Source organism: Arabidopsis thaliana, chromosome 5 (assembly GCF_000001735.4).
Source record: "Arabidopsis thaliana chromosome 5, partial sequence".
NCBI classification, from domain to species: Eukaryota; Viridiplantae; Streptophyta; class Magnoliopsida; order Brassicales; family Brassicaceae; genus Arabidopsis; species Arabidopsis thaliana.
The window spans coordinates 7,167,481-7,190,708 of NC_003076.8; the positions used below are offsets into that span (position 1 = coordinate 7,167,481).

The 23,228-nt window shown below is 34.4% G+C and overlaps 6 protein-coding genes and 1 non-coding gene across 11 annotated transcripts; 5 read left to right on the forward strand and 2 right to left on the reverse strand.

Annotated features, from left to right (window-relative positions):
* The first annotated feature begins 625 nt into the window (after window positions 1–625).
* On the forward strand, window positions 626–3,481 carry AT5G21100 (Plant L-ascorbate oxidase). Its single transcript, NM_122118.5, has 4 exons — window positions 626–1,089; window positions 1,613–1,705; window positions 1,795–2,196; window positions 2,271–3,481. Exons 1-4 carry the CDS (start codon window positions 832–834, stop codon window positions 3,237–3,239), a joined length of 1,722 nt encoding a protein of 573 aa, NP_197609.1. The 5' UTR covers window positions 626–831; the 3' UTR covers window positions 3,240–3,481.
* MIR1888a lies at window positions 1,390–1,489 on the forward strand. Its single transcript, NR_142677.1, has one exon. It is a non-coding gene; the product is annotated as a microRNA ath-MIR1888a precursor (primary transcript).
* A 1,642-nt stretch (window positions 3,482–5,123) lies between the features above and the next one.
* On the forward strand, window positions 5,124–10,505 carry AT5G21105 (Plant L-ascorbate oxidase). 3 transcript variants are annotated; one of them, NM_001203424.1, is made up of 6 exons: window positions 5,207–5,546; window positions 6,082–6,174; window positions 6,257–6,469; window positions 6,874–7,071; window positions 8,967–9,776; window positions 10,160–10,361. In NM_001203424.1, the coding sequence occupies exons 1-6, from the start codon at window positions 5,247–5,249 to the stop codon at window positions 10,175–10,177; spliced, it is 1,632 nt and encodes a 543-aa protein (NP_001190353.1). In that variant the 5' UTR covers window positions 5,207–5,246; the 3' UTR covers window positions 10,178–10,361. The 3 variants fall into 3 exon arrangements, with proteins under 3 accessions (NP_680176.5, NP_001190353.1, NP_001154729.1); NM_147871.6 differs by having other exon boundaries at window positions 5,124–5,546; window positions 8,967–10,505; NM_001161257.2 differs by lacking the exons at window positions 5,207–5,546; window positions 6,082–6,174 and having other exon boundaries at window positions 6,446–7,071; window positions 8,967–10,361.
* A 3,940-nt stretch (window positions 10,506–14,445) lies between these two features.
* On the forward strand, window positions 14,446–16,885 carry EIL2 (ETHYLENE-INSENSITIVE3-like 2). Of its 3 annotated transcripts, NM_001343697.1 has the most exons (2): window positions 14,446–14,531; window positions 15,144–16,885. In NM_001343697.1, exon 2 carries the CDS (start codon window positions 15,149–15,151, stop codon window positions 16,703–16,705), a length of 1,557 nt encoding a protein of 518 aa, NP_001318615.1. In that variant the 5' UTR covers window positions 14,446–14,531; window positions 15,144–15,148; the 3' UTR covers window positions 16,706–16,885. The 3 variants fall into 3 exon arrangements, with proteins under 3 accessions (NP_001318615.1, NP_001332194.1, NP_197611.1); NM_001343698.1 differs by lacking the exon at window positions 14,446–14,531 and having other exon boundaries at window positions 15,109–16,862; NM_122120.2 differs by lacking the exon at window positions 14,446–14,531 and having other exon boundaries at window positions 15,141–16,862.
* Window positions 16,886–17,567: 682 nt separating this feature from the next.
* AT5G21125 (uncharacterized protein) lies at window positions 17,568–17,948 on the reverse strand (the record flags this gene model as incomplete). Its single annotated transcript, NM_180527.1, has 1 exon — window positions 17,568–17,948. The coding sequence occupies one exon, from the start codon at window positions 17,946–17,948 to the stop codon at window positions 17,568–17,570; it is 381 nt and encodes a 126-aa protein (NP_850858.1).
* Window positions 17,949–18,416: 468 nt separating this feature from the next.
* Window positions 18,417–19,439, forward strand: AT5G21130 (Late embryogenesis abundant (LEA) hydroxyproline-rich glycoprotein family). Its single transcript, NM_122121.3, has one exon. It carries the CDS (start codon window positions 18,488–18,490, stop codon window positions 19,331–19,333), a length of 846 nt encoding a protein of 281 aa, NP_197612.1. The 5' UTR covers window positions 18,417–18,487; the 3' UTR covers window positions 19,334–19,439.
* A 176-nt stretch (window positions 19,440–19,615) lies between these two features.
* Window positions 19,616–22,216, reverse strand: emb1379 (embryo defective 1379). Its single transcript, NM_147872.5, has 6 exons — window positions 21,927–22,216; window positions 21,443–21,639; window positions 21,125–21,205; window positions 20,467–20,694; window positions 20,276–20,350; window positions 19,616–20,178 (listed from the first exon to the last, which is right to left on the reverse strand). The coding sequence occupies exons 1-6, from the start codon at window positions 22,039–22,041 to the stop codon at window positions 19,936–19,938; spliced, it is 939 nt and encodes a 312-aa protein (NP_680177.2). The 5' UTR covers window positions 22,042–22,216; the 3' UTR covers window positions 19,616–19,935.
* Window positions 22,217–23,228: the final 1,012 nt, after the last annotated feature.

Genomic DNA, 23,228 nt, shown 5'->3' on the forward strand with positions numbered 1-23,228 from the left:
CTATTTAGAAATTGAGAAATTTAGGATTAGCTTCAACTAAGTCCATATAATTTTGGGACCAATGGCATGTATTGTTATTATCAATAAGACAATAACACGTATTATGTTTTTTAAATTTTGGCAGTATATCGATTTGAATATGACTGAATGTGAAGTATGAAGTATCATAATGATTTTAACACAAATCAATATGTACATCACTGAAAGTAGTTCTCTCAGTGAAAGACACTTGTCATTGTCAGTTTCTTTCTTCTGGTCAATTATCTTCTCTTTTTAAAAATATATAAATACAGTTTTTTTTTGGTCAATTAAACACAATAAGAACTCTTTGTTTCATATATATAATATCAGTAACTCTTTGGAAAATAAAATAAAAAATAAGAAGCATTTTCATAGCAATAATAACAGCAGTGAATTAACACATACAATTTCATGGAGACTATAAGTAAGAGCTACATTATTTTGTGCATGATAGAAATTTAGAAAGCCACATGAATGTACGCTCGTATTTTTATACGTAAATAATTGATCGTATGATTTTCGAAATTTCGTATTCAATAATTACTCCAGTGTCCATCATACGAAACTGCCAAAATATATGGCCCCGTCGATCTTGTCGTCTTTTCTTTTTCGTTTGTAATGTTTAAGTTCAACCACTAATATCCACCACACACAAAATAAAACTGCATCTTAGAGAAACAATCCACTTTTGTTTTTAAGGTTCAATTTTTGAAATTTTCAAAAAACAAAGCCTATTTCATACACTCACCAGTGCTTCACAATTCATCATAATTCATAAGCCACGCAAAAGAAAATAAAGTGAAAGATTCCATGGCGGTAATTGTGTGGTGGCTACTAACGGTGGTTGTGGTGGCGTTTCACTCGGCGTCGGCGGCAGTAGTAGAATCAACGTGGGAGGTTGAGTATAAGTACTGGTGGCCGGATTGTAAAGAAGGAATCGTTATGGCCATCAACGGCCAGTTTCCAGGGCCAACGATAGACGCAGTCGCCGGAGACACGGTCATTATCCACGTCGTCAACAAACTCTCCACCGAAGGTGTTGTTATCCATTGGCACGGCATACGTCAGGTTATTCAATAAACTCTAAATTTCTTCCTTCTATACAAAAATATAAGTATGTAATGTGACAAGAAGCATCAACAAACAAACAAAAAATGTGACAATGAGCTTATTCTATACAACTATATGTTTGATTGTTTTACGACCGAATTAGAACCATTACTTTTTATTCAACAAAAAAAAAATACAAATGCTAACCGTTGTTCTGCTGATTTTCAGTTTTATTTTTTCAATTTTTTTGTGTGTGATGTTAGAGCATCATTATTGGTGGTATCATTATTGGTGGTATCATTATTGGTGGTATCTTAACCAAATTTTTAAGTTAAGATTTGTGAAGAAAGAGCTTTTATATAAGAGTTTTTAGGCTTATATTTAAATTTTTTCTTCATAAATCTTAGCTAAGATTTGGCTAAGATACTACCGATAATGGTGGTCTTAGATTGTTTCAGAGCCACTACTAGTACTATACAGTCTGTATAATTAATTCACAAAAAAAATTATTATCAAAAACTAATTTGTGATCATGGAACAGAAAGGGACTCCATGGGCTGATGGAGCAGCAGGTGTGACCCAGTGTCCTATTAATCCTGGCGAGACTTTCACTTACAAGTTCATTGTCGATAAGGTTACTTTAAACTTGTTCTAGTTTTATATTTTATGAATGTTAAGAAACAACATTATTTGGTTAATTAATTGGGAAAGAATACGGTGTAGGCGGGAACACATTTCTACCATGGACACTACGGAATGCAAAGATCATCGGGACTATACGGAATGTTAATAGTAAGATCACCAAAAGAGAGGTTAATTTACGATGGAGAGTTCAATCTCTTGCTCAGTGACTGGTGGCACCAAAGCATTCACGCGCAAGAACTCGCTCTTTCTTCTCGTCCTATGCGTTGGATCGGTGAACCTCAAAGCTTGTTGATCAATGGAAGAGGACAGTTCAATTGTTCACAAGCAGCGTATTTTAACAAAGGAGGAGAGAAAGATGTATGCACGTTTAAAGAAAATGATCAGTGTGCACCTCAAACTCTTCGAGTCGAACCCAATAGAGTGTACCGTCTTCGAATCGCTAGCACAACTGCTCTTGCTTCCCTCAACTTGGCTGTTCAAGTAAGTTTCTTTCTTTTCAACTCACACGTGTACTTTAAAAGCTCACACGTGTGGTTTGATTGCGCACGTGACAGGGACACCAGCTGGTGGTTGTTGAAGCTGACGGCAACTACGTCGCACCGTTCACCGTCAACGACATTGACGTTTATTCCGGCGAAACTTATTCTGTTCTCCTTAAAACCAACGCACTTCCATCAAAGAAGTACTGGATCTCCGTCGGCGTTCGTGGCCGAGAACCCAAAACTCCTCAAGCACTCACCGTGATAAATTACGTTGATGCCACTGAGTCACGCCCATCTCATCCACCACCGGTGACTCCAATCTGGAACGACACAGATCGGAGCAAAAGCTTCTCGAAGAAGATCTTCGCCGCTAAAGGATATCCAAAACCGCCGGAGAAATCACATGACCAGCTAATCCTCCTCAACACACAGAATCTCTACGAAGATTACACGAAATGGTCAATCAACAACGTCTCATTATCCGTACCGGTGACGCCGTACCTCGGATCAATTAGATACGGTTTAAAATCGGCGTACGATTTGAAATCGCCGGCGAAGAAGTTAATTATGGATAATTACGATATCATGAAACCGCCGCCGAATCCAAACACAACGAAAGGTAGCGGGATTTACAATTTCGCGTTTGGAATCGTCGTCGACGTGATTCTTCAAAACGCTAATGTTTTAAAAGGTGTGATTAGTGAGATTCATCCGTGGCATATTCATGGTCATGATTTCTGGGTTTTGGGTTACGGTGAAGGGAAATTTAAACCGGGGATTGATGAGAAGACGTTTAATTTGAAGAATCCGCCGTTACGGAATACGGTGGTGTTGTATCCGTTTGGATGGACGGCGATAAGGTTTGTGACGGATAATCCAGGGGTTTGGTTTTTTCATTGTCATATTGAACCGCATTTGCATATGGGTATGGGTGTGGTTTTCGTGGAGGGAGTAGACCGGATTGGTAAGATGGAGATACCGGATGAAGCGCTTGGTTGTGGATTAACCAGGAAATGGCTTATGAACCGGGGACGCCCTTAAATGAACCGGGGTTGGTATGTGTGTTTATTTTCCTCGTTGGGTTTCTTAATTTTTTAAAGGGATAAAAATAAGGATGTTCTAATTGATAGGATCAAAGAAAATATGTTTAATTCTCTTGTTGGGGGACAAGATCTCTTTCTAAATTATTTTTATGGTGCAACAGGATCTCTTAAGTGTATGATTTATTAAAGAAACTTAAAATCTTATTTAGTTACGTATGACATGCATATTTATAATTAATATGGTACATAACTTACATATGAACCTTTTAATTTGTGACTTAGTCCACTTCATATATGTCACCATCTCGCTCTATATGGTTGCACACAAATATGTACTTTCATAGGATTTGATATTGGCTATGTTTTTAGTTTTTGTTGTGGTAACGTACAAATATAGGTCGTATTTCATAACTCATAAGTTTACTTCTTATAAGCAAGTAGGGAACAAGTAGGGAACACAAGCTAGAACAGAAAAGAAATTGATAAGTGGTAGATGATAGATAATTGTATTAGCCATGGTGTATTGGCCCAAGTCACTTAACTGGCTTTCATTTTTTGTCAGGATCATCGTAAGTGACTATCAATTCCATGTAACAAAGATTTTTTTTTGGATATTAAACTGGTTTAAGTGAAAATAATACTTAATTATTGGATAACCTGAATTCATCTCCTCTTAACAATTTAACTTATAGTATGTACAAATTATACTTACTCAACACTGCTTGAAGCGAGTTAATTTCCGAATGGTGCTAGTGTGACTGTTAGTATTTTTGACTGTTAGTATTCATTTCAAAGTAATATATTCAAAAGGTATAAACTTTTATGGATGTATAAACTTTTCCACCGATTAAGACTATTGACTATTGTAGGTTGCCAAAAGTATAGTAACTCGAAATAAAAGAATATTACCAGAGATACAAGTATACAACAACACATCGTGTCACTAAAATAGTCTAAAGTATGAATTATCGTGGTGTCCTAATTAATGTGGAATGGAGCCATCTAAATTCGAAATTTGTTGTGAGCAACCATTCCTTTCCAGATCAAAAAGGAAAAATATATTACAATTTATTTTGCTTGTTAGTAAGTTTCACGAGTTTTTCGTGGAGCTTTCGTCAACTTCTCTTTTTCATCATCTCACTCATTTGCACTTTATAGAATTGAATTTAAAATTTGATATGATACTATATATATCACTGGTATAAACTATTAGGCTACACATTATTGACAGAACGGATGTCAAATGAGACTGGTTTTATTACGGGAAATATAATGTAATGAAAAACTGTTTCACTTATAACAGAGATTAGGGAGAACAAGTGTGTTATTGAGAAACTCTACTTAACTCTAACTGGATTTAGACCACAAGTAAAAAATTCAAAGCTACGGCCTACATATCCTTTAACAAATCTCTCGTAATGCTGTTGCTAGCCGTCGAACAGATTCAAAGCATATTAACAAAGTTATAGACGTACGTGATGCGTGGTTGTAAAGTAGACAAGTAGGACTGATGATGAAAAAAAAAAGTAGACAAGTAGGACTCTAATTTTTAAAGTTTTTATTTGACACGATCAATTATTATGTTCACAAAAGAATAATATTAAATAATTTAAAAAAATATTTTAAAAATACACAAGAAAGACGTATTTAATTTTTGACATATACCTAAAATATAGGATTTTGTGTGATAGTTAACATTACGTACATGTTCAAAACAACCAAGAAGTGAGATTGATAAACTTGGCATTGTAAAGATTGTGAACGTGATCTCACCGTCTAAGACAAATTCAACTTTGTCACCCTAAAAACATGTAACATGAGATCACTACTATACCGAATCTTCTTGAGATATTTTGATTGTTTACACGATCGCAATTATGTCCATTAACATTGTGACCATTCTAAAACCCTAAAATTTAAAGAAAAAATAAATAAATAGCCTTTTTGACCAAAAAACCCAATCTATGGTTTTGCCCACTATCTCTTCCTCTCTCCTCCTATATATATGTCTTATGATGAGCACACATCATCATCATTCACATACATAAGCCAAATGGGTGTGTGGTGGATAGTGCTGGTGGTGGCTGTCTTGACTCACACGGCGTCTGCCGCCGTGAGAGAATATCATTGGGAGGTGGAGTACAAGTATTGGTCGCCGGACTGCAAAGAGGGCGCCGTTATGACCGTCAACGGCGAGTTTCCTGGTCCCACCATAAAAGCCTTCGCCGGAGACACCATCGTCGTCAATCTCACCAACAAACTCACCACCGAAGGCCTTGTCATCCATTGGCATGGAATCCGTCAGGTTCTCTCTCTTTTTTTTCACTATAACCAGATCATGGATCTAGAAAGCGCCGAGTATTTTGTAAACACAACAGAAGTTATTATTAAGATGGATACACTAAGTGTCATCACTCGGATCATCACTTACCATATGAACTTTTTCAGATCTTCTATTTTCTTCTGCTTAATTTGTTTTCTTTTTTCTCTATACATTAATTCAATGATTGTGTCCATTGTATAAAGAATTGTAGATTGGTATGATTTGTCATGATATTAGATGATAAAAGAAGAAAGAAAATGGGTGAAGTTGCAGAAATAATGGGTTAAGCAGCACATGCCATGCATGATCACTTTGTCTCTTCTTGATTCAATAACTTCATTTACGACGTTTGCTTTTCCCATAAACACTATTTATTGTCCCTTAAAATTATCGCAACAAAATAGTACATTGACACTACTCTATAATTTACCTTATTTTGCATTCCTAAAGCCTAATTCAGTGTAAAGTTACTACTTAGTAGATGACTGAATACTTTAACTGCGTTTTGTGAATATAGTTCGGAAGTCCATGGGCAGATGGAGCAGCAGGAGTTACTCAATGCGCAATTAACCCTGGAGAGACTTTTACCTACAATTTCACTGTTGAAAAGGTAACTTTTTTCTTCTTCTCTTTTTCCATTATTGTAACAAAAATAAATAGTAACAAATTTGGGGATAAATGAAATGGTGCAGCCGGGAACACATTTCTACCATGGACACTATGGCATGCAGAGATCAGCTGGGCTATACGGATCGTTGATTGTGGACGTGGCTAAAGGAAAGAGCGAGAGATTGAGATACGATGGTGAGTTTAATCTCTTACTCAGTGACTGGTGGCATGAGGCTATTCCCTCCCAAGAACTCGGTCTTTCTTCCAAACCTATGCGCTGGATCGGTGAAGCTCAGGTTCTTTTTTTTTTACTATCTCTTTACTATTTTTACTTACTAAAACAATATCAATTTACTAAAAAAAATTCAAAATTTGTTTTAAAAACAAAAACAAAAAAGTAGGTGCATTTTTTCTTTTTTAATAGTGGAGAATGGAGATTGATTGAGATAAAGAGCAATTTGCACAAGCAATAGTACAGCTGGCATATCAACTTCTTTTTTTTTTTGGGAAAGGAATTTTGAACATAGGCATAATGATTTCTATATTTCTCTTTTAAAGCAATTCTAACAAGTAGCAAATTCTTCGAATGTGAATAGATTGGCCACTGAGTTTCTTTAAAGCGAGAAAAAAAGAATAAATTATTCTTTTGCTTAGAGTTTTCTAATATATGCATCATATTTGTTTTGATGAAAAATTGAAGAGCATATTGATAAATGGGAGGGGACAATTCAATTGTTCATTAGCGGCGCAATTTAGCAACAACACATCATTACCAATGTGCACGTTTAAAGAAGGTGATCAGTGCGCCCCACAGATACTCCACGTGGAGCCGAACAAGACTTACCGAATCAGACTCTCCAGCACCACCGCTCTTGCCTCCCTCAACTTGGCTGTTCAGGTTTTTACTTTTTTTCCATTTTATTTTATATCTCCATTTTCATTATTCAGTAGGAAATTCTCAAACTAAAAACAAAAACCAAACTTGAAGTATTCAATCATATGCAAAAAACAGCCAAAATAGCAATGGACTTTAGCTATATATTAAAACATAAAATATGATCGATTTTCTATATGTTGCCAAAATAATTTAATGATTTTTGACTTATGGGTCACGAGTCTTTTGGCAAATTTCATACCCGACGGTTTTTTCTGGCTGAAAGTCAATGAAGATTGCCAATTAGCCAATACCTACCAACAAAATAGTATCATAGTGGGAAATTTTCTTCAAATAGAGGTGATTTATTAATAACTAAAAGAGAACAAAATTAAAAAGAATGATGGACTATCCTAAACTCTTTTGATAGTATAGACAGTAGTATGAGCTGGTACTCACTGGACTGGAAAGTGATGGGGGTAGGTCCACAGTGAAAACAAAGTAGAATTTTATAGTATGTAGTATTTTACACCACAAAAGTTATGTATTGTATTGAGATGTGTGCAACGTTCCGTAGGGATTTGACTAAGAGGTCTCAATCAATCTATCAAGTAGGTAGAGATGGCCTCAGTGTTACTTTAGACTTTTGAGTTTTGACACGCAAACTCATGTTCAATTCATTTTTGCTAAAAAGCCTTTCTATTCAGCTATTGTGTGTATTACCATATACTAGATGAATACCCGCATTATGTGCGAATCTATGTGTTACTATTTTATAAATACTTTATATAATATATTTTTTTATAAAGTAAATTTGAATGTATTATTTTTAAAACGTAAATATGACTTGTAATTATTTTTTAAAAGTTCAGCTATATTAGTGCATAAGAAAAAACCAATGAGCTTCAATAGTGTTTTTTGTTGTTGTTCAAGATTCTTAGTCCTTTGATTCAATTTTTATATGTTTTTATTTATTTTTGTTTTCATATAGTTATAATTGTAATAGTTAGATTAATCCTTAACTCGAAATATTAATTATACTTTTCTCACGTATAAATCTGATTATTTATAGACTTAAGATTCTAATCTTTCACTATTATGAATACATACAACAATAATATAGAATGTATTGATACAGTTGTATGTAATTATGTTACTTATGTTGTTTAAAACTTGTCTAACTTGATCTTAAATAAACAATTCTTTATTCCAACCACATCATGATGTGCTAGTAATTTGATTAAACACTTTAGATTTCTCTCTTTCTATATAGCTATAGAGACTCGTATTTTGAATTTTTTGGTATGTCTAATGTCTCAATGGTTCATTACATGAAAAAACTTACATTTCATTGTTACTAATTTACCATTAGACACAAAAATGAAAAGAGAAAATGTCATTGATAAGTTGTAAAATAGTGTTTGATACTTTACCCTGATTTTGTATTTTTAAAAGTTATAAAAAGTAATTAAAAGTGATATTATTAGAAGACTTTTCATTTTCTCTCAATGAATTATGCTAAACTTTTTGTTAAATAATGTAACATGACATATATTATTTTTTTATGTATTGATGTGACAATCAGAGAGAGTTGACCAACTTTCATATATATGATTTTCTGAAGTAATGTTTTAATTATACGACGTATTAGTGCCGACAGTGTAACCTTTCGGTTTGAAACACTCATAATGCATGTTTTTAACAAGAACGAAAACTAATAAATGGGAAAATCCTAAAAGGAAGATAATAATTTATTTGATGTGTTATATGGGCACATTGTACTAGGCCTAATTCTATAGTAATCGGTCCAAGAAAGAAAATGAACAATTACATATTTTCGTTCCTTTTTTTTTTTTGGGAACACAGACTTCAAAATAAAAAACTTTTGATCACACGTGTGGTGATTTTTGCACATGCAGGGACACAAGCTAGTGGTGGTCGAAGCCGACGGCAACTACATAACGCCGTTCACGACCGACGATATCGACATATACTCCGGCGAAAGCTACTCCGTCCTTCTCACCACCGATCAAGACCCTTCACAAAACTATTACATCTCCGTCGGCGTCCGTGGCCGGAAACCAAACACAACTCAGGCACTCACTATATTAAATTACGTAACTGCCCCTGCTTCAAAACTCCCTTCTTCTCCTCCACCGGTGACTCCACGGTGGGACGATTTCGAACGAAGCAAAAATTTCTCTAAGAAGATCTTCTCAGCGATGGGATCACCATCGCCGCCGAAGAAATACAGAAAACGGTTGATTCTTCTCAACACACAGAATCTAATCGACGGATACACGAAATGGGCGATCAACAACGTCTCTCTAGTGACTCCGGCAACGCCGTATCTCGGTTCGGTTAAATACAACTTGAAACTCGGATTTAACCGGAAATCGCCGCCGAGGAGTTACCGTATGGATTACGATATTATGAATCCACCGCCGTTTCCTAACACCACTACAGGAAACGGAATATACGTTTTCCCGTTTAATGTAACGGTCGACGTGATTATCCAAAACGCTAACGTTTTAAAAGGTATTGTTAGTGAGATTCATCCATGGCATCTTCACGGTCACGATTTCTGGGTTTTGGGTTACGGTGACGGGAAATTTAAACCGGGAATTGATGAGAAGACGTATAATTTGAAGAATCCGCCGTTACGGAATACGGCGATTTTGTATCCGTATGGATGGACGGCGATAAGGTTTGTGACGGATAATCCAGGGGTTTGGTTTTTTCATTGTCACATTGAACCGCATTTGCATATGGGAATGGGTGTGGTTTTCGCGGAGGGATTAAACCGTATTGGTAAGGTACCTGATGAGGCGTTGGGTTGTGGTTTAACCAAGCAATTTCTCATGAACCGGAACCGCAATTGATTTAGTAAGGTATGACGGCATTTGAGTGTGCTTTTTTGTTTTGTGGTTGTGTTCGGTATGTTGTCAACCGAAGATTGGTTCATGTTATTGGTATAGTTGGTTAGTTGGTTAGTTGGTTATATCGGTTATTTTGATCGGGATTAGTTCAGCGAGTTCTTTCCAGCCGAATTGACTTGGTGGATAGAGCTTCATCGTGATTTATTTTATCAGTGGAATCGGACAAATCGAAGAAAAAATATCAAATTTAGTTAAACTACACCGGCAAACTTTTGCTTCACTTAAGATAATTTTTATCTGTAGTTGTGAGAATATTTGGGTTTGCTATTTTTCGTTTTGTGAAAATATACAAAGTGATGTTGTATAATAATTGTTATTTGGAAAGGTATTGTTCAAATACAAGTTTGTATAAGTACATTTGAGTTTTAGATTTAACAAAAGAAAAAAATAGAGATACAGAAGTATAAAATAGTCCTAAATATACCAAGTCATATAAGAAAGTTGGAGTTGACGAGATAGTGGCAGGACAACTCGTCTTTGTTGACAACAAATTGAAAATTTTAATTTGAGTTAAATGAGCATTTTGGAAACTTGATGCTTGAATTTGTGCTTTGTACTAATAGATTGTTGAAAAGTTGCTTCAATTTCGCTATGATGATATTTATTTTAAATTTAAGTTTTTTTATTAATAAATATGTTATGGTACATTTCATATCAATCGAAACTTAAGACTTCTCCATTGTAATTGAATTTAAACTTAGATTCATTGGGCCTAGCAACATTATTGAGTTTGGTTAGCTATTTGCTACTCATCTCACTTGTCTTAACTTTTTATTGTTTGCATCCTTGCATATAAAATGATAGAACACGAATATCCATTGCGCCCTCTCGGACTGCTTTAGAAGACTATAACCCAATTCCCACTACTGTAATCAGGGCACCGTGATGACACAATTACATAATCTCAAAATCCTCACCCGCATTCGTTTGGAGCTGTGTACACCTGACAGACATTCACACTCTATCTCCTAAAGAAGTTAAGAAATAGGTTGTCCTTGAATAGGTAGAAACTGAAGACAATGTAGTGAGATTCAAACTAACCAAATGATCCCAATATCTACAATGCAAAGAAACTGCTAGTATCATGAGCTCAATGGAAGCAAAAACACTACCCATGGCTACAACCTCAAACTTTCGACATTGGGAATATGGATGCAAATGAAAGATCAAGATCATGGACCTTCATAGGACAGCCACGTGTTGCTACTTCCGTTGACATGTGCATAGGACTTAGGTTGAACTAATTAATGTCTAGGCCTGCTTCTTCATCGTTTTGCATTTGATTCTCTAGGCTTAGTTCGGCCACAATATGTTTTACATATCTTCATGACTTTACATTTTTATGCCTTGCTAATGTGTTTTTGTCACTTAGTTTTAAACGCTACATACCTTATATGCTGCATAAATCCTTTATGGTATCTTTCGAGGAAGGAGGCTGGGGATCAATCTTTGTGGGAATACCCTTCTATTGTTGATGGTGTCAAGATAACTCCGTTTGTTCTCATCCGTATCATTTACCTTGAAGCAGGTATAAATTCATCGGAATTTACTTTTAGAGGATTCATGATTGTAATAGTTGCTAGTTACATCTCAAGCCCTACTAGCACGCAAAACTCTTGAAACTGTGCATAGTCTAGTAGTATATTGAGATATAATTAATGGTTATGGACATTTTACGGTTTGAATAATAAGTGACAATCTATGTCAAATGTGTTTTAAGTGTACTTATAAGAAGATAATAAAAGCCTCTATGACTATGAGTTGACGAATTTTCAACACGATTTGAGTTTGAATAATTTTGGCGACCGACCATTCGAGAGACATGGGCACTATAAGGCATATAGGCCAAAGCAAGGACGTTAAAAACAGTTTACGAGTGGTCGTTAATTGGTTAATGTGTACGATAGATAGTTGCATATTTTCACATACTATATTAATAAAACATTACTTATAGGAAAACGACGAGAGTTCCAATAATTGTGGAGTAGCCGACAAAAAAATCCCGGGAGACACGTTTCAGACATTTTAAAGAATCATTGCTGGCGACGAAACGTGCCTTCGTGGCACTTGTTTACTTTCCTATTGGCTATTTGGTTATATTCATTGCACCTCTTCTACATTTTCTCTAAGAAAACATTATATTATCATATTAAGAAATAAATACTAAAAACATCATGCTGGTATTGTTTTTCTTTGATTTGAAATAGGTTTTATACCCTATAATATATAGTTGTACTATATACCGTATCTCATTTGAACTTAAAATCAAATATGATATTTAGATAACTAGTTGACATTTCTAAAGGATAACCAAAATAAAATAAAACGAAAGTATTACCTGTTTCATTACCCACACGTTGACCGTTATACAAACAGTTATAGATAATATATCATCATAATTAAAGGTCAACATTTCATGATTTATTAAGTAGTTTATATAACATTTTGCAATGAGAAACCCGACAATTTATAGTATGGCGCCAAGATTACGAAATCTCAAATACCTATCTTTTAATGGGAGAGTTTTAAAATCGAAAAACGAATATTTGATGAGAGTTTTATTTTATTTTTTGAGTCGTGCATTACAAATATCACTGTGAAAAATGTTGATCGATTTACATAAGAATCATAATCGTCCATTGGATATATAGACAATGTGATTTAGAAGGTTATATATTTGTTTGTCTAAAGAAAAAATAATATCTTCAATTATATGACACAGTTTACAATTCAGCATAGAAAACAATACAATAAGCTACAAAGGATTGTTTTAAATAGATTTTAAAACACCATATTATCATCTTTAAATTTTGGCTTCTTGAGATGGTCTGGATAAATAGAAAATTATTAAAATAAAAAACATTGTTAACTACTAATTTTATATTAAAAATACATTTATGGAATGCTTAAAGGAAAATGGGGAAATATATATAGACAGTAATACTAGAAACCAATCTGTTGGTCAAATATTTAGAGCCAGTATCCAAAGGGATTGAATGTATATTAGTATATATAAGATATCATAAATTCATAGAGAATACAAAATTCACAATTCTTAATACAAAATACTTACCTATATGAAACTTTTCAATTTTAATGCTATGAGCTTGTGCAATTTAAAAGGCTCTTATATCTAGCATATACTAATATAATGCAAAAACAAAAATGGTAAACTAAGTATTTTTATTCTATTCTAAAGAATGTCAAATTGTATGCTTTTAAATGTTTAAACAAAAATCATGGAAATTTGGTATTTTGTAAGAAATTGAAAGCGCCACAATTCTGAGCTATTTTAAGGAATTCTTCAATAATTTTGTTTTTTTAGCATTATCATATATGTATCAGAATTAATTAGTGAGTACTGGCAACATTTTTTCCCTTTTCTTTCATACTCTGCCAGCTTTTGTATTTAAAACTATGATATTTTTTTCTATATCATATTATGTGATTTGTTTACATTTTCAAAGCAAAATGTAATAATTTCTATATATTTTATGACAATGTGCATTTTTTACTTTATTTTTATTGGTTGGACTGTGATTAGATAAATCATAAAATATCTTTTGATTTAGTAAAATAAAGAAAATCATTAATTTCTTAATATGGAAAAATTTAAACGTTTTTATTTTGATACAAAGAGAGTAATTATTTTGTAAGTCTTTGGGCATGATAAGTTTTTAGTATTCAGGACTTGGTAGAACTACAAGAATCTCATTTAAATTCCATTGTAAAAACTAATTGATAAAACTAATACAAGTAAATTAGTATAAATAGGTTGTATTTTGTTTTTTTTAAAGTATAAATAGATCGTACGGAACTACTTACTGTTTTACTATTTGTTTATCTAGACCGATATATTTAGATACAGCTCCCCATGAAATTAAATGCATTAACAAATTTTAAAATTCAAACATACGCACCAATTAATTTAAAGCTATTATTTAAATATTTTATAAAAAAAAAATTACATGCTACGATTTTATACCATTAAAATAGTAAATTTACGTGCCTTAGAAAATGTCTATATTTGGTACTTGATTCCTATTTGTTTTCAAAAATACTCGCTTTATGTTTAGGGGTTATATTTTTCCCGCTTAAGCATACATCTACATTTGATATTTTTCTTATAGTAGACATGATTATATTTTTTATATTGATATTAATAATTTTAGGCTATCAAACAAAAAATAATTTAGGCAGAAATAACCATTTTATGGGCATGTTAATTTTTCTTTTTTTTAAAAGAAGTGACTATATATTTAAATAAAGAATCTGAACTAGAAATGGAATGAAACTCAAAGGAGATAAATAAGAAATTTTTACCATATCCTTACACAAAGAAATGTGTCGTTTAGCATGGTTTTTACAGGCCTATTATCACCACCCTTTCGCAGTCTCTTCTTATTTAATGCTCATAATATATATAGATACACAAACATACATACATACATGTCTCTATCTCTTCTCTCTCTCTGAAGGTCCCAATAGCTTCTTTGGTTTGAATTTGGTGGCCGAAGCAACACAAAGGTCTCAAGAGTTTTCTGGGTATATTCTCTTCTTCCTTCGATTTCTCTTTATTTTTGTTTTTGTTTTGTTTTGCTTTTACGTATATTGTCTGCTTGCAAATATTGTTTTTTGACTTGTTGGGTTTGGTCTATCTGATATTTTGTCCGATGGGTTCCATTTTCACTTTTGCAAGATCAAGTATTTCAGTAGTAATACGGACTGGATTGTTTTGTCGTTATATGCTTTGATAAGAATCAAAAGAAAGAAAAAGATCGATGCTTTTACTGTATAATCATTTGATGATAAACCATTAATCTTGTTTGTGATTTTCTTTTACCTTCTCTAAATATTTCTCCTATATTATGTACTTAATCTCTTTGGTAGTAGTTTTCCTATAGTATTTATTCAATCCCTTGGGAGTAATAACTAATGGAATTTGGATCTCTAAATCTTTGTGTTATTCATATGATGAATCTTATTTCACAAGTTAGATCTCTCGATCTTTCACTAAAAGTCTCTGTTTTTTTCTTTTGTGTTATGTTATTGCTAGAGAGTTTTAATTTAGATTTTGATAAATACGGCATTACTAAATGACGATGATTATGCAATTTTATTCTTAAAGTGAATCATAGTTGATGACATTATTTGCAGATTCTATGGATATGTATAACAACAATATAGGGATGTTCCGGAGTTTAGTTTGTAGCTCGGCGCCTCCATTTACAGAGGGACATATGTGTTCTGATTCGCATACGGCTTTGTGCGATGATCTGAGTAGTGATGAGGAAATGGAAATAGAGGAGCTTGAGAAGAAGATCTGGAGAGACAAGCAGCGTTTAAAGCGGCTCAAGGAAATGGCGAAGAACGGTCTAGGAACAAGATTGTTGTTGAAGCAGCAACATGATGATTTTCCAGAGCACTCTAGTAAGAGAACCATGTACAAGGCACAAGATGGGATCTTGAAGTACATGTCGAAGACAATGGAGCGATATAAAGCTCAAGGTTTTGTTTATGGGATTGTGTTAGAGAATGGGAAAACGGTAGCGGGATCTTCTGATAATCTCCGTGAATGGTGGAAAGACAAAGTGAGGTTTGATAGGAACGGCCCAGCTGCTATAATCAAGCACCAAAGGGATATCAATCTTTCTGATGGAAGTGATTCAGGGTCTGAGGTTGGGGATTCTACCGCACAGAAGTTGCTTGAGCTTCAAGATACTACTCTTGGAGCTCTGTTATCGGCTCTGTTTCCTCACTGCAACCCTCCTCAGAGGCGGTTTCCGTTGGAGAAAGGCGTGACACCGCCATGGTGGCCAACGGGGAAAGAAGATTGGTGGGATCAACTGTCTTTACCCGTTGATTTTCGAGGTGTTCCGCCACCTTACAAGAAGCCTCATGATCTCAAGAAGCTGTGGAAAATTGGTGTTTTGATTGGTGTAATCAGACATATGGCTTCTGACATTAGCAACATACCCAATCTCGTGAGACGGTCTAGAAGTTTGCAGGAGAAAATGACGTCAAGAGAAGGCGCTTTATGGCTCGCTGCTCTTTACCGAGAAAAGGCTATTGTTGATCAAATAGCCATGTCTAGAGAAAACAACAACACTTCTAACTTTCTTGTTCCTGCAACCGGTGGAGACCCAGATGTTTTGTTTCCTGAATCTACAGACTATGATGTTGAACTGATTGGTGGCACTCATCGGACCAATCAGCAGTATCCTGAATTTGAAAACAACTACAACTGTGTTTACAAGAGAAAGTTTGAAGAAGATTTTGGGATGCCAATGCATCCAACACTCCTAACATGTGAGAACAGTCTCTGTCCTTATAGCCAACCACATATGGGATTTCTTGACAGGAACTTAAGAGAGAATCACCAAATGACTTGTCCTTATAAAGTCACTTCCTTCTACCAACCAACTAAACCCTATGGTATGACGGGTTTAATGGTTCCTTGTCCGGATTATAACGGGATGCAGCAGCAGGTTCAGAGCTTTCAAGACCAGTTTAATCATCCCAACGATCTCTACAGACCAAAAGCTCCACAAAGAGGCAACGATGACTTGGTTGAGGATTTGAATCCTTCTCCTTCGACGCTGAATCAGAATCTTGGTTTAGTCTTACCTACTGACTTCAATGGAGGTGAGGAAACAGTAGGAACAGAGAACAATCTGCATAATCAAGGGCAAGAGTTGCCCACATCTTGGATTCAGTAAAGAAAGCTTCAGAGTTTTCTTTTTATGTTTTCTAGTCTTTATAGCTTTGTCTCTTGCTTATTCTCTCATTAAACACAGTTTTTGATCTCTCCATTTCATAGCCCATGTAGCAATGGAGAAGATTAGGTTTCATAATAAGTTAATAACCAAATTCAAAGTAATTCATTATGTGATTTGAAGAGCCTCTCTTTTTGACAAAAGAACAGTAGAAAATGCTTTATTTGTTTAGACTTTAGAGGTGTGTATTTGTGTTCGCCTTGGGCTTCAAGGAAGAAGGCGTTTGTAGACATTTTTAATATTAAATAATTTAAACTTTGTTGGTATGATAATATTTTTATTTATGTCTTTTTATTATGTCTTTTTATAGGGAATTGTTTTCTATAAATAACAGATTTTTTATGTGTTAAATTAATTTTGTGCCTTTAAAAGAGATTAATGGTTAAAAGATGTATTTCTATATAAATCTCAAATTGAAAAATCAAATAAACTAAGTTTGACGATATGCTATTTTAAAGTTAATATGAATAATTTCAGAAATATTTAAATGATATTTCGCATATTAAATTCATAAAATAAAACTATGTGAAGACCTTACTATATAAAACTATACCTTTTTCGGCAAATCAAATACTTATATTATAAAGAGTTTACAAGAAATATAAATATTTCCAATACAACCGTTGATACAAATAAAGAAAATCGAAACAATTGATTATAAAAGAAAAAAATTCAATGTATTGCTATAATTCACTATAATGATCATATTTACTTTTTTGAATCTAATGTTAAATTATATTCAAAAAAAAAATGTTCGTTGTACAATTTAGTGGTTCGTGAGTTTGAAAATAAATTTTAAAAAGATCTAAAAGAGTAAAAAAAAAAACGCTTGTAAAAGAGCAGCTTGGTTTGGTGACCTCAGGAGCTTAAACTCTAGCAAGGATCCATGCTTGATACGCTTTGTCGTACCGTCTATCTCCTCTTGTTCGAATGGTGGAAATATGAATACAAATTTGTTTATAAATCCATTTTGTGATAAGAGCCCCCGGATGTGGTTCCTTTTTGTGCCTTCTTCCATTCCTCTCCTTTCAAATTGTATAGACAGTGGTTTGTAGAGCATAGCGAGACAGATAGCTCTCCGCTCTACTTTGCTTTGGTTCGATACATAATCCAAGACTTGAGCCCAGTCGGTTCTGTACTGATTTTGAAGATGCCCTTTGTTATTGCCTCCCATATCGTCTCCCATATAATGATCACATCACTCATCTACAAATTTGTATTTATTCAAATGATCAAATCCTTACCGGTTTTTTCTTACCACTATTCCATTCCATGCTAGGATTGGCTGCATCCTCTCATTTCAGTCAAGTTAAGCTCTTTTGTCTATTACTTTATTTCATTCATTTTCTTCTTCAATATTTTTTTTTTTTTTTTTTTTTTTCTTCTTCAATTTTTTTTCTTGGCAAAAATGTTTTACATTGACCAATTTTTACATTCCGTATATTCTATTAAAACTTTCCATTCAAGGTTCCTCCAATTTCTTTCTCCATCTGTACTAATGGAAAATTTAATAGATAATCAACAAAATAATATATACTCATTAAATAATTGTTATTAAAAGAATCTCCAAAATGATATTTGGACGATATTCATGCAATCACGTCCTAATCTCCAAATATGCACTTTCTTTATCTTATAATAAAATGATTTACTCCAAATCCTTACTGTCACCAAATCAAAACCTTCATTTCATCTGCTTCGCATTATTTCTCTGATTCAAGAAAAATGACGGTCGAGAAACCACAAGAAATGACCGGCGATACAAACTCCGACGGATTCCTAACTAACAAAGACGTTCACAGAATAAAGCATCCATCGCTAGATACCAACGATAGTTCCTCCAGCCGATACTCCGTCGATTCTCAGAAATCAAGAATAGGACCACCGCCTGGGACTTACGTCATCAAACTCCCTAAGGATCAGATCTACCGTGTTCCTCCACCGGAAAATGCTCACCGTTACGAGTATCTCTCTCGCCGGAAAACAAACAAATCGTGTTGCCGGCGATGTTTATGCTATTCCCTCTCTGCTTTACTCATCATTATCGTCCTCGCAGCGATTGCCTTCGGATTCTTCTACCTCGTTTACCAGCCGCATAAGCCACAGTTCTCCGTGAGTGGAGTCTCCGTCACCGGAATCAACCTGACGTCATCTTCTCCGTTTTCTCCGGTGATCAGAATCAAGTTGCGATCTCAGAACGTTAAAGGTAAACTCGGTTTGATATACGAGAAAGGAAATGAGGCTGACGTGTTTTTTAACGGAACCAAACTTGGGAACGGCGAGTTCACGGCGTTTAAGCAGCCGGCGGGTAATGTAACGGTGATCGTGACGGTGTTAAAGGGATCGAGTGTTAAGTTAAAGAGCTCGTCGCGTAAAGAGTTAACGGAATCGCAGAAGAAAGGAAAAGTGCCGTTTGGTCTCAGAATTAAAGCGCCGGTTAAGTTTAAGGTTGGCTCCGTTACAACGTGGACGATGACCATTACGGTGGATTGCAAAATAACAGTGGATAAGTTAACGGCGTCAGCAACTGTGAAGACGGAAAATTGCGAAACGGGCTTGAGCCTGTTGTAAAATTTGAGCTAGTTTTGTTTATGCCTTGATGGGCTTTGTTCGAATTATGTTATTTTTAGTTTGTTTGATTCAATATATATTTTTGAATTAAAATTGAAATTTGCTCTGTTCAAATTGGAAGTTTGAATTTTAGTTTTACATTTGGAAAAGAGAAACATATTGACTGAAATATTTTGAAATGACTAAAATTAGTAGAAAATCTAGGTGAAATTAGATTCTTAATAAGAAAAAAATCATAAAACTCGGCATTAATGCATTTCAAGTCAATTGGATATCTTAACATTTGTTGAAATATTTTAAGATATCCTACCATTCTTAAATAAAAAATTTTAAATTAAAATTTTACATTTATAAGTTCATTTGAATTTTAGTTAAATGCACAAAGGACAAAATCACATTTTAGTATAAATTCTCGGAATTAAAATTTAAATATATTGTAGACTTTAACCGAGGAGTTTAAATATATTTTAACACTCCATGACTCCATTAATGATCCACAAGAGAAAGCATCAGATCATACCAAACTTCTAGTGATGTTTGGACATAGAACGGCCATCAAAATATACATCTAAGCCCTAAAACCGGAGTTCTTAAACGGTTTTTTACCTCGAGTGCCCAACGCTACGGGTTACTCTTCTCGTATTAGCACCACTAGTTGAAGCTAAAGAAGCTTGAGAAGAACCATTTTCAGTTGAGTCTCGCTGTTGTCTTCTTCTTTTGGCTTTTGGAGCTGTTGCTTGAGTCTCGCTTTCCTCTTCATCATTCATTGCTTCTTCAGCAGCTTCTGTTTTTGTAATTTTACTCAAGGGCCATGGCTTCCCGCAACCAGAGCAACGTTTATCATCCTACAATTTCAATGTGATCAGAATGTAAAATACTATTGAAGTCAAACTCATATACCATTATTGAGGAAAATCTAAAGAATATGTGTGTAGTGTGTACCCTTTGAGATAACAATTTTTTGAGGCAGTACTTGTGTATCCGGACAGGGCAACCTTCGGTTGGACACAAATCTGCCTGAAAAGTTGGATACGAGTGTCAGAAAACAAAGCATCAGATATTGAATCAGTAGCGAATAAGTTTATCATCACAATGTGAGTTCTAATCCAATCAGGTTTTTTCAGAATGCAGACCTTTACTCCAGCTTCATTGCAGACCTCACAGGAAGGAACATCATTGTTTCTGAACCAACTGCGAAGGTCAAGAAGAGATCTTATACCAAGTCCAATGTTTCTCTCTCTTGTGCGGCACAGCCACTTGTCCCTTACAAGTTCATCGAGAGTTTTTTCCTTTTGTGTCATTGAAAAGTTCTTGAAAGCAGGAGGGACTTGCTGTTGACTGCTGCTGGCTTCACTTGATATCTGAGATATTAACACAAGATCTGTCAACCGAAACAAAGAGAATACATTTATACAGTCCATAGCAATAATAGCTTTAAAATTCATTAATAGTCTTCACCACACTGATAGATGAGAATATCTGAGACATTTGAGATTCGTTTATTCATATTGATTCAACAATCATAAACGGGGATAAAACACTTCATACAAAAAACACAACTCAGAGTGCATGCAATTTTATCCACAAGCGCACAAGCGACAAAGTTGATTATCGTTTGAGATCATATCTCATACAGAACAGAATACTATACTTTCAAGCGACTCTGTAAGGTAGAACCAGTATTGAAGTCACCATGATCAGTTAATTGAACAATGGATATGGATGGATTCATTTAGTCAATAAATGAAGAGGTAAATATTAGATAGACATAAGTCAGAGACTATGACTGACCTGATTCTCCAATCGAATATTAAGAGCATCAAAGCTCGATATGCAACCTTGAGCAGCTTCATCCTGTGCAATTGCTTCTATCTGCCAGAAGTTAAAGTCATCAATGTCACAGAAAAGTAGCACAGATATCCATCCACTGAGTGCACACATAGCAAGAAAAGGGAATGACAAAGGAGAAATTTATATGTTATATAAACTTGTGGCAAAGAAGAGTGAAATCCAGATAATGATAACTCGTACAAATGAATAGAACTTGAGATATTTGATCAACAACAGAAGAAAAGCCAGAGAGAAAAAGAGTCCAAGAGAGTGACTTACAATGCCTTTAAAAAATGCAATCTGGGGAACAGAATATTTAGTCCCGAGTTTGGATTGATCATCAGCCACATTGTTAACGACTCCATAACAAACTTGGCCATCATACTGATCTCTACAAGCCTTCAACTCAAAGTGAACATATGAGAGTTCCTTGTTTATCTCAAGAAGGTACTTGTCAAATATTTTTTTAACAGTTACTGCAACCAAAAAAACAAACGAACAATTTCATCAATATAATGTGGTTCCTTTAACAACATTCAACATCAAGGTACCCAGTAATTCAATTCACCCTTAGCATCAGGATACAAGTCTACAATAAACCTTTCAATCAGCAGCATATGCAATAACTAAACCAGACCAGCTAAACAATCATAGGAATTCGTAAATTACAGATTTTGATTCAATAGAAATTCAATCCGGAATTAACACACAAAAGTAAGTTTGATATTCATCCGAATCGTATTAAATAAGAGGAGAGCGAGACCTGGGTTTCTGCCGGTGACGGCGGTGAAGATTGAGTGAAATTCTTTCTCCTTGAGAGGACCTCGTGAAATCAAAGCCTGAATTAGGGTATGGTGCTTCCAGCTTAGCGATGCCATCCTTAGAGACCTCCGTAATTTCACAGTATGAAAAAGCTAGGGTTTTAGAATCTGGTGAACCCTGATTGTTTCTGTGAATTAGGGTTTTGTATTTGTTGGGGAGACAGAAAGTGCGGTGAGAGAGAGACGGAATGGCGGGAAGCGTTATCGACACGATGACGCCATAAAATTATTTTGACAGGTAATTGTTTTTTAATACAGCTTTAATTTTATCTTTTCTGAAATACGAAAAGTCCATTTTGCGTTTGTTGTTTGTGGTTAAGAGGCGTGGTAATTCCGTAATTGTAAAGTAGTCCAAAATTAATGAAAATTAGCAAACCTGACAATGAAATGTATTGGAATTGCAAAAAATGACTTAAAAAGGACCTGCCAAAAAGCAATATATATTTAAGAGTAATGGCATCATTATATCTTTCCACTAGTTTGCAGGTTATAAGCATAATGAAAAAAAAAAAAAAGTAGATTGAAAATTATGTTTGTCACATCACGTTAAATCATTTATTTATTCATTTGGAATTAGTTAAAATCATGTGTTACATAATACTTTATAGCTTAGAAATATATAAGTTGGAAAATTTAAGCTATAGAAAACAAAAGAAAAAAAAATTATGAGCCCATTTTTTTTTTTTTCCAATTTTTGGTTAAACAGTTTCCACAAATTCATAATTTTTTTAACAGTAAGATGTGTATTGTCTCGTTTATGAAGAATACCATAGTTAAAAGGACCAATCTAATCATACAACAACTTTTAGATATTTTTGGTAAATAGGGTGTGAATAGTTACGGCAGTTGGGGCGGACACAATCGTCAATGGATCAGACCACTTTTTATTTACCATTCATCAATTATAGTCCGCAGTGGTCGGGACAAAAAAAAATAGAAGAAAACCGCAGCGGATCATTTGCGGACCGTTTTTACATACAAATAAACTTGGTTCGCAGAGGTTTATTATCTGCCCCAAAAATGAGAAGGAGTAAACCGCAGACAAATTAGACCGCTTTGTCAACTGACTCAATTTATAACGAACAATTTGGTGTAGTCTTTGTGACTAGTGAGTTGAAATAGGAGTATATAAAGAGTAAAGAAACTTTTATAAACGGATAATAACGTTATTTTAAAAAGAAAATAAAAGAGAAAAAGCAGAAGTTAATATTATATACATGAAAACGACGACCTGCAAAACATTT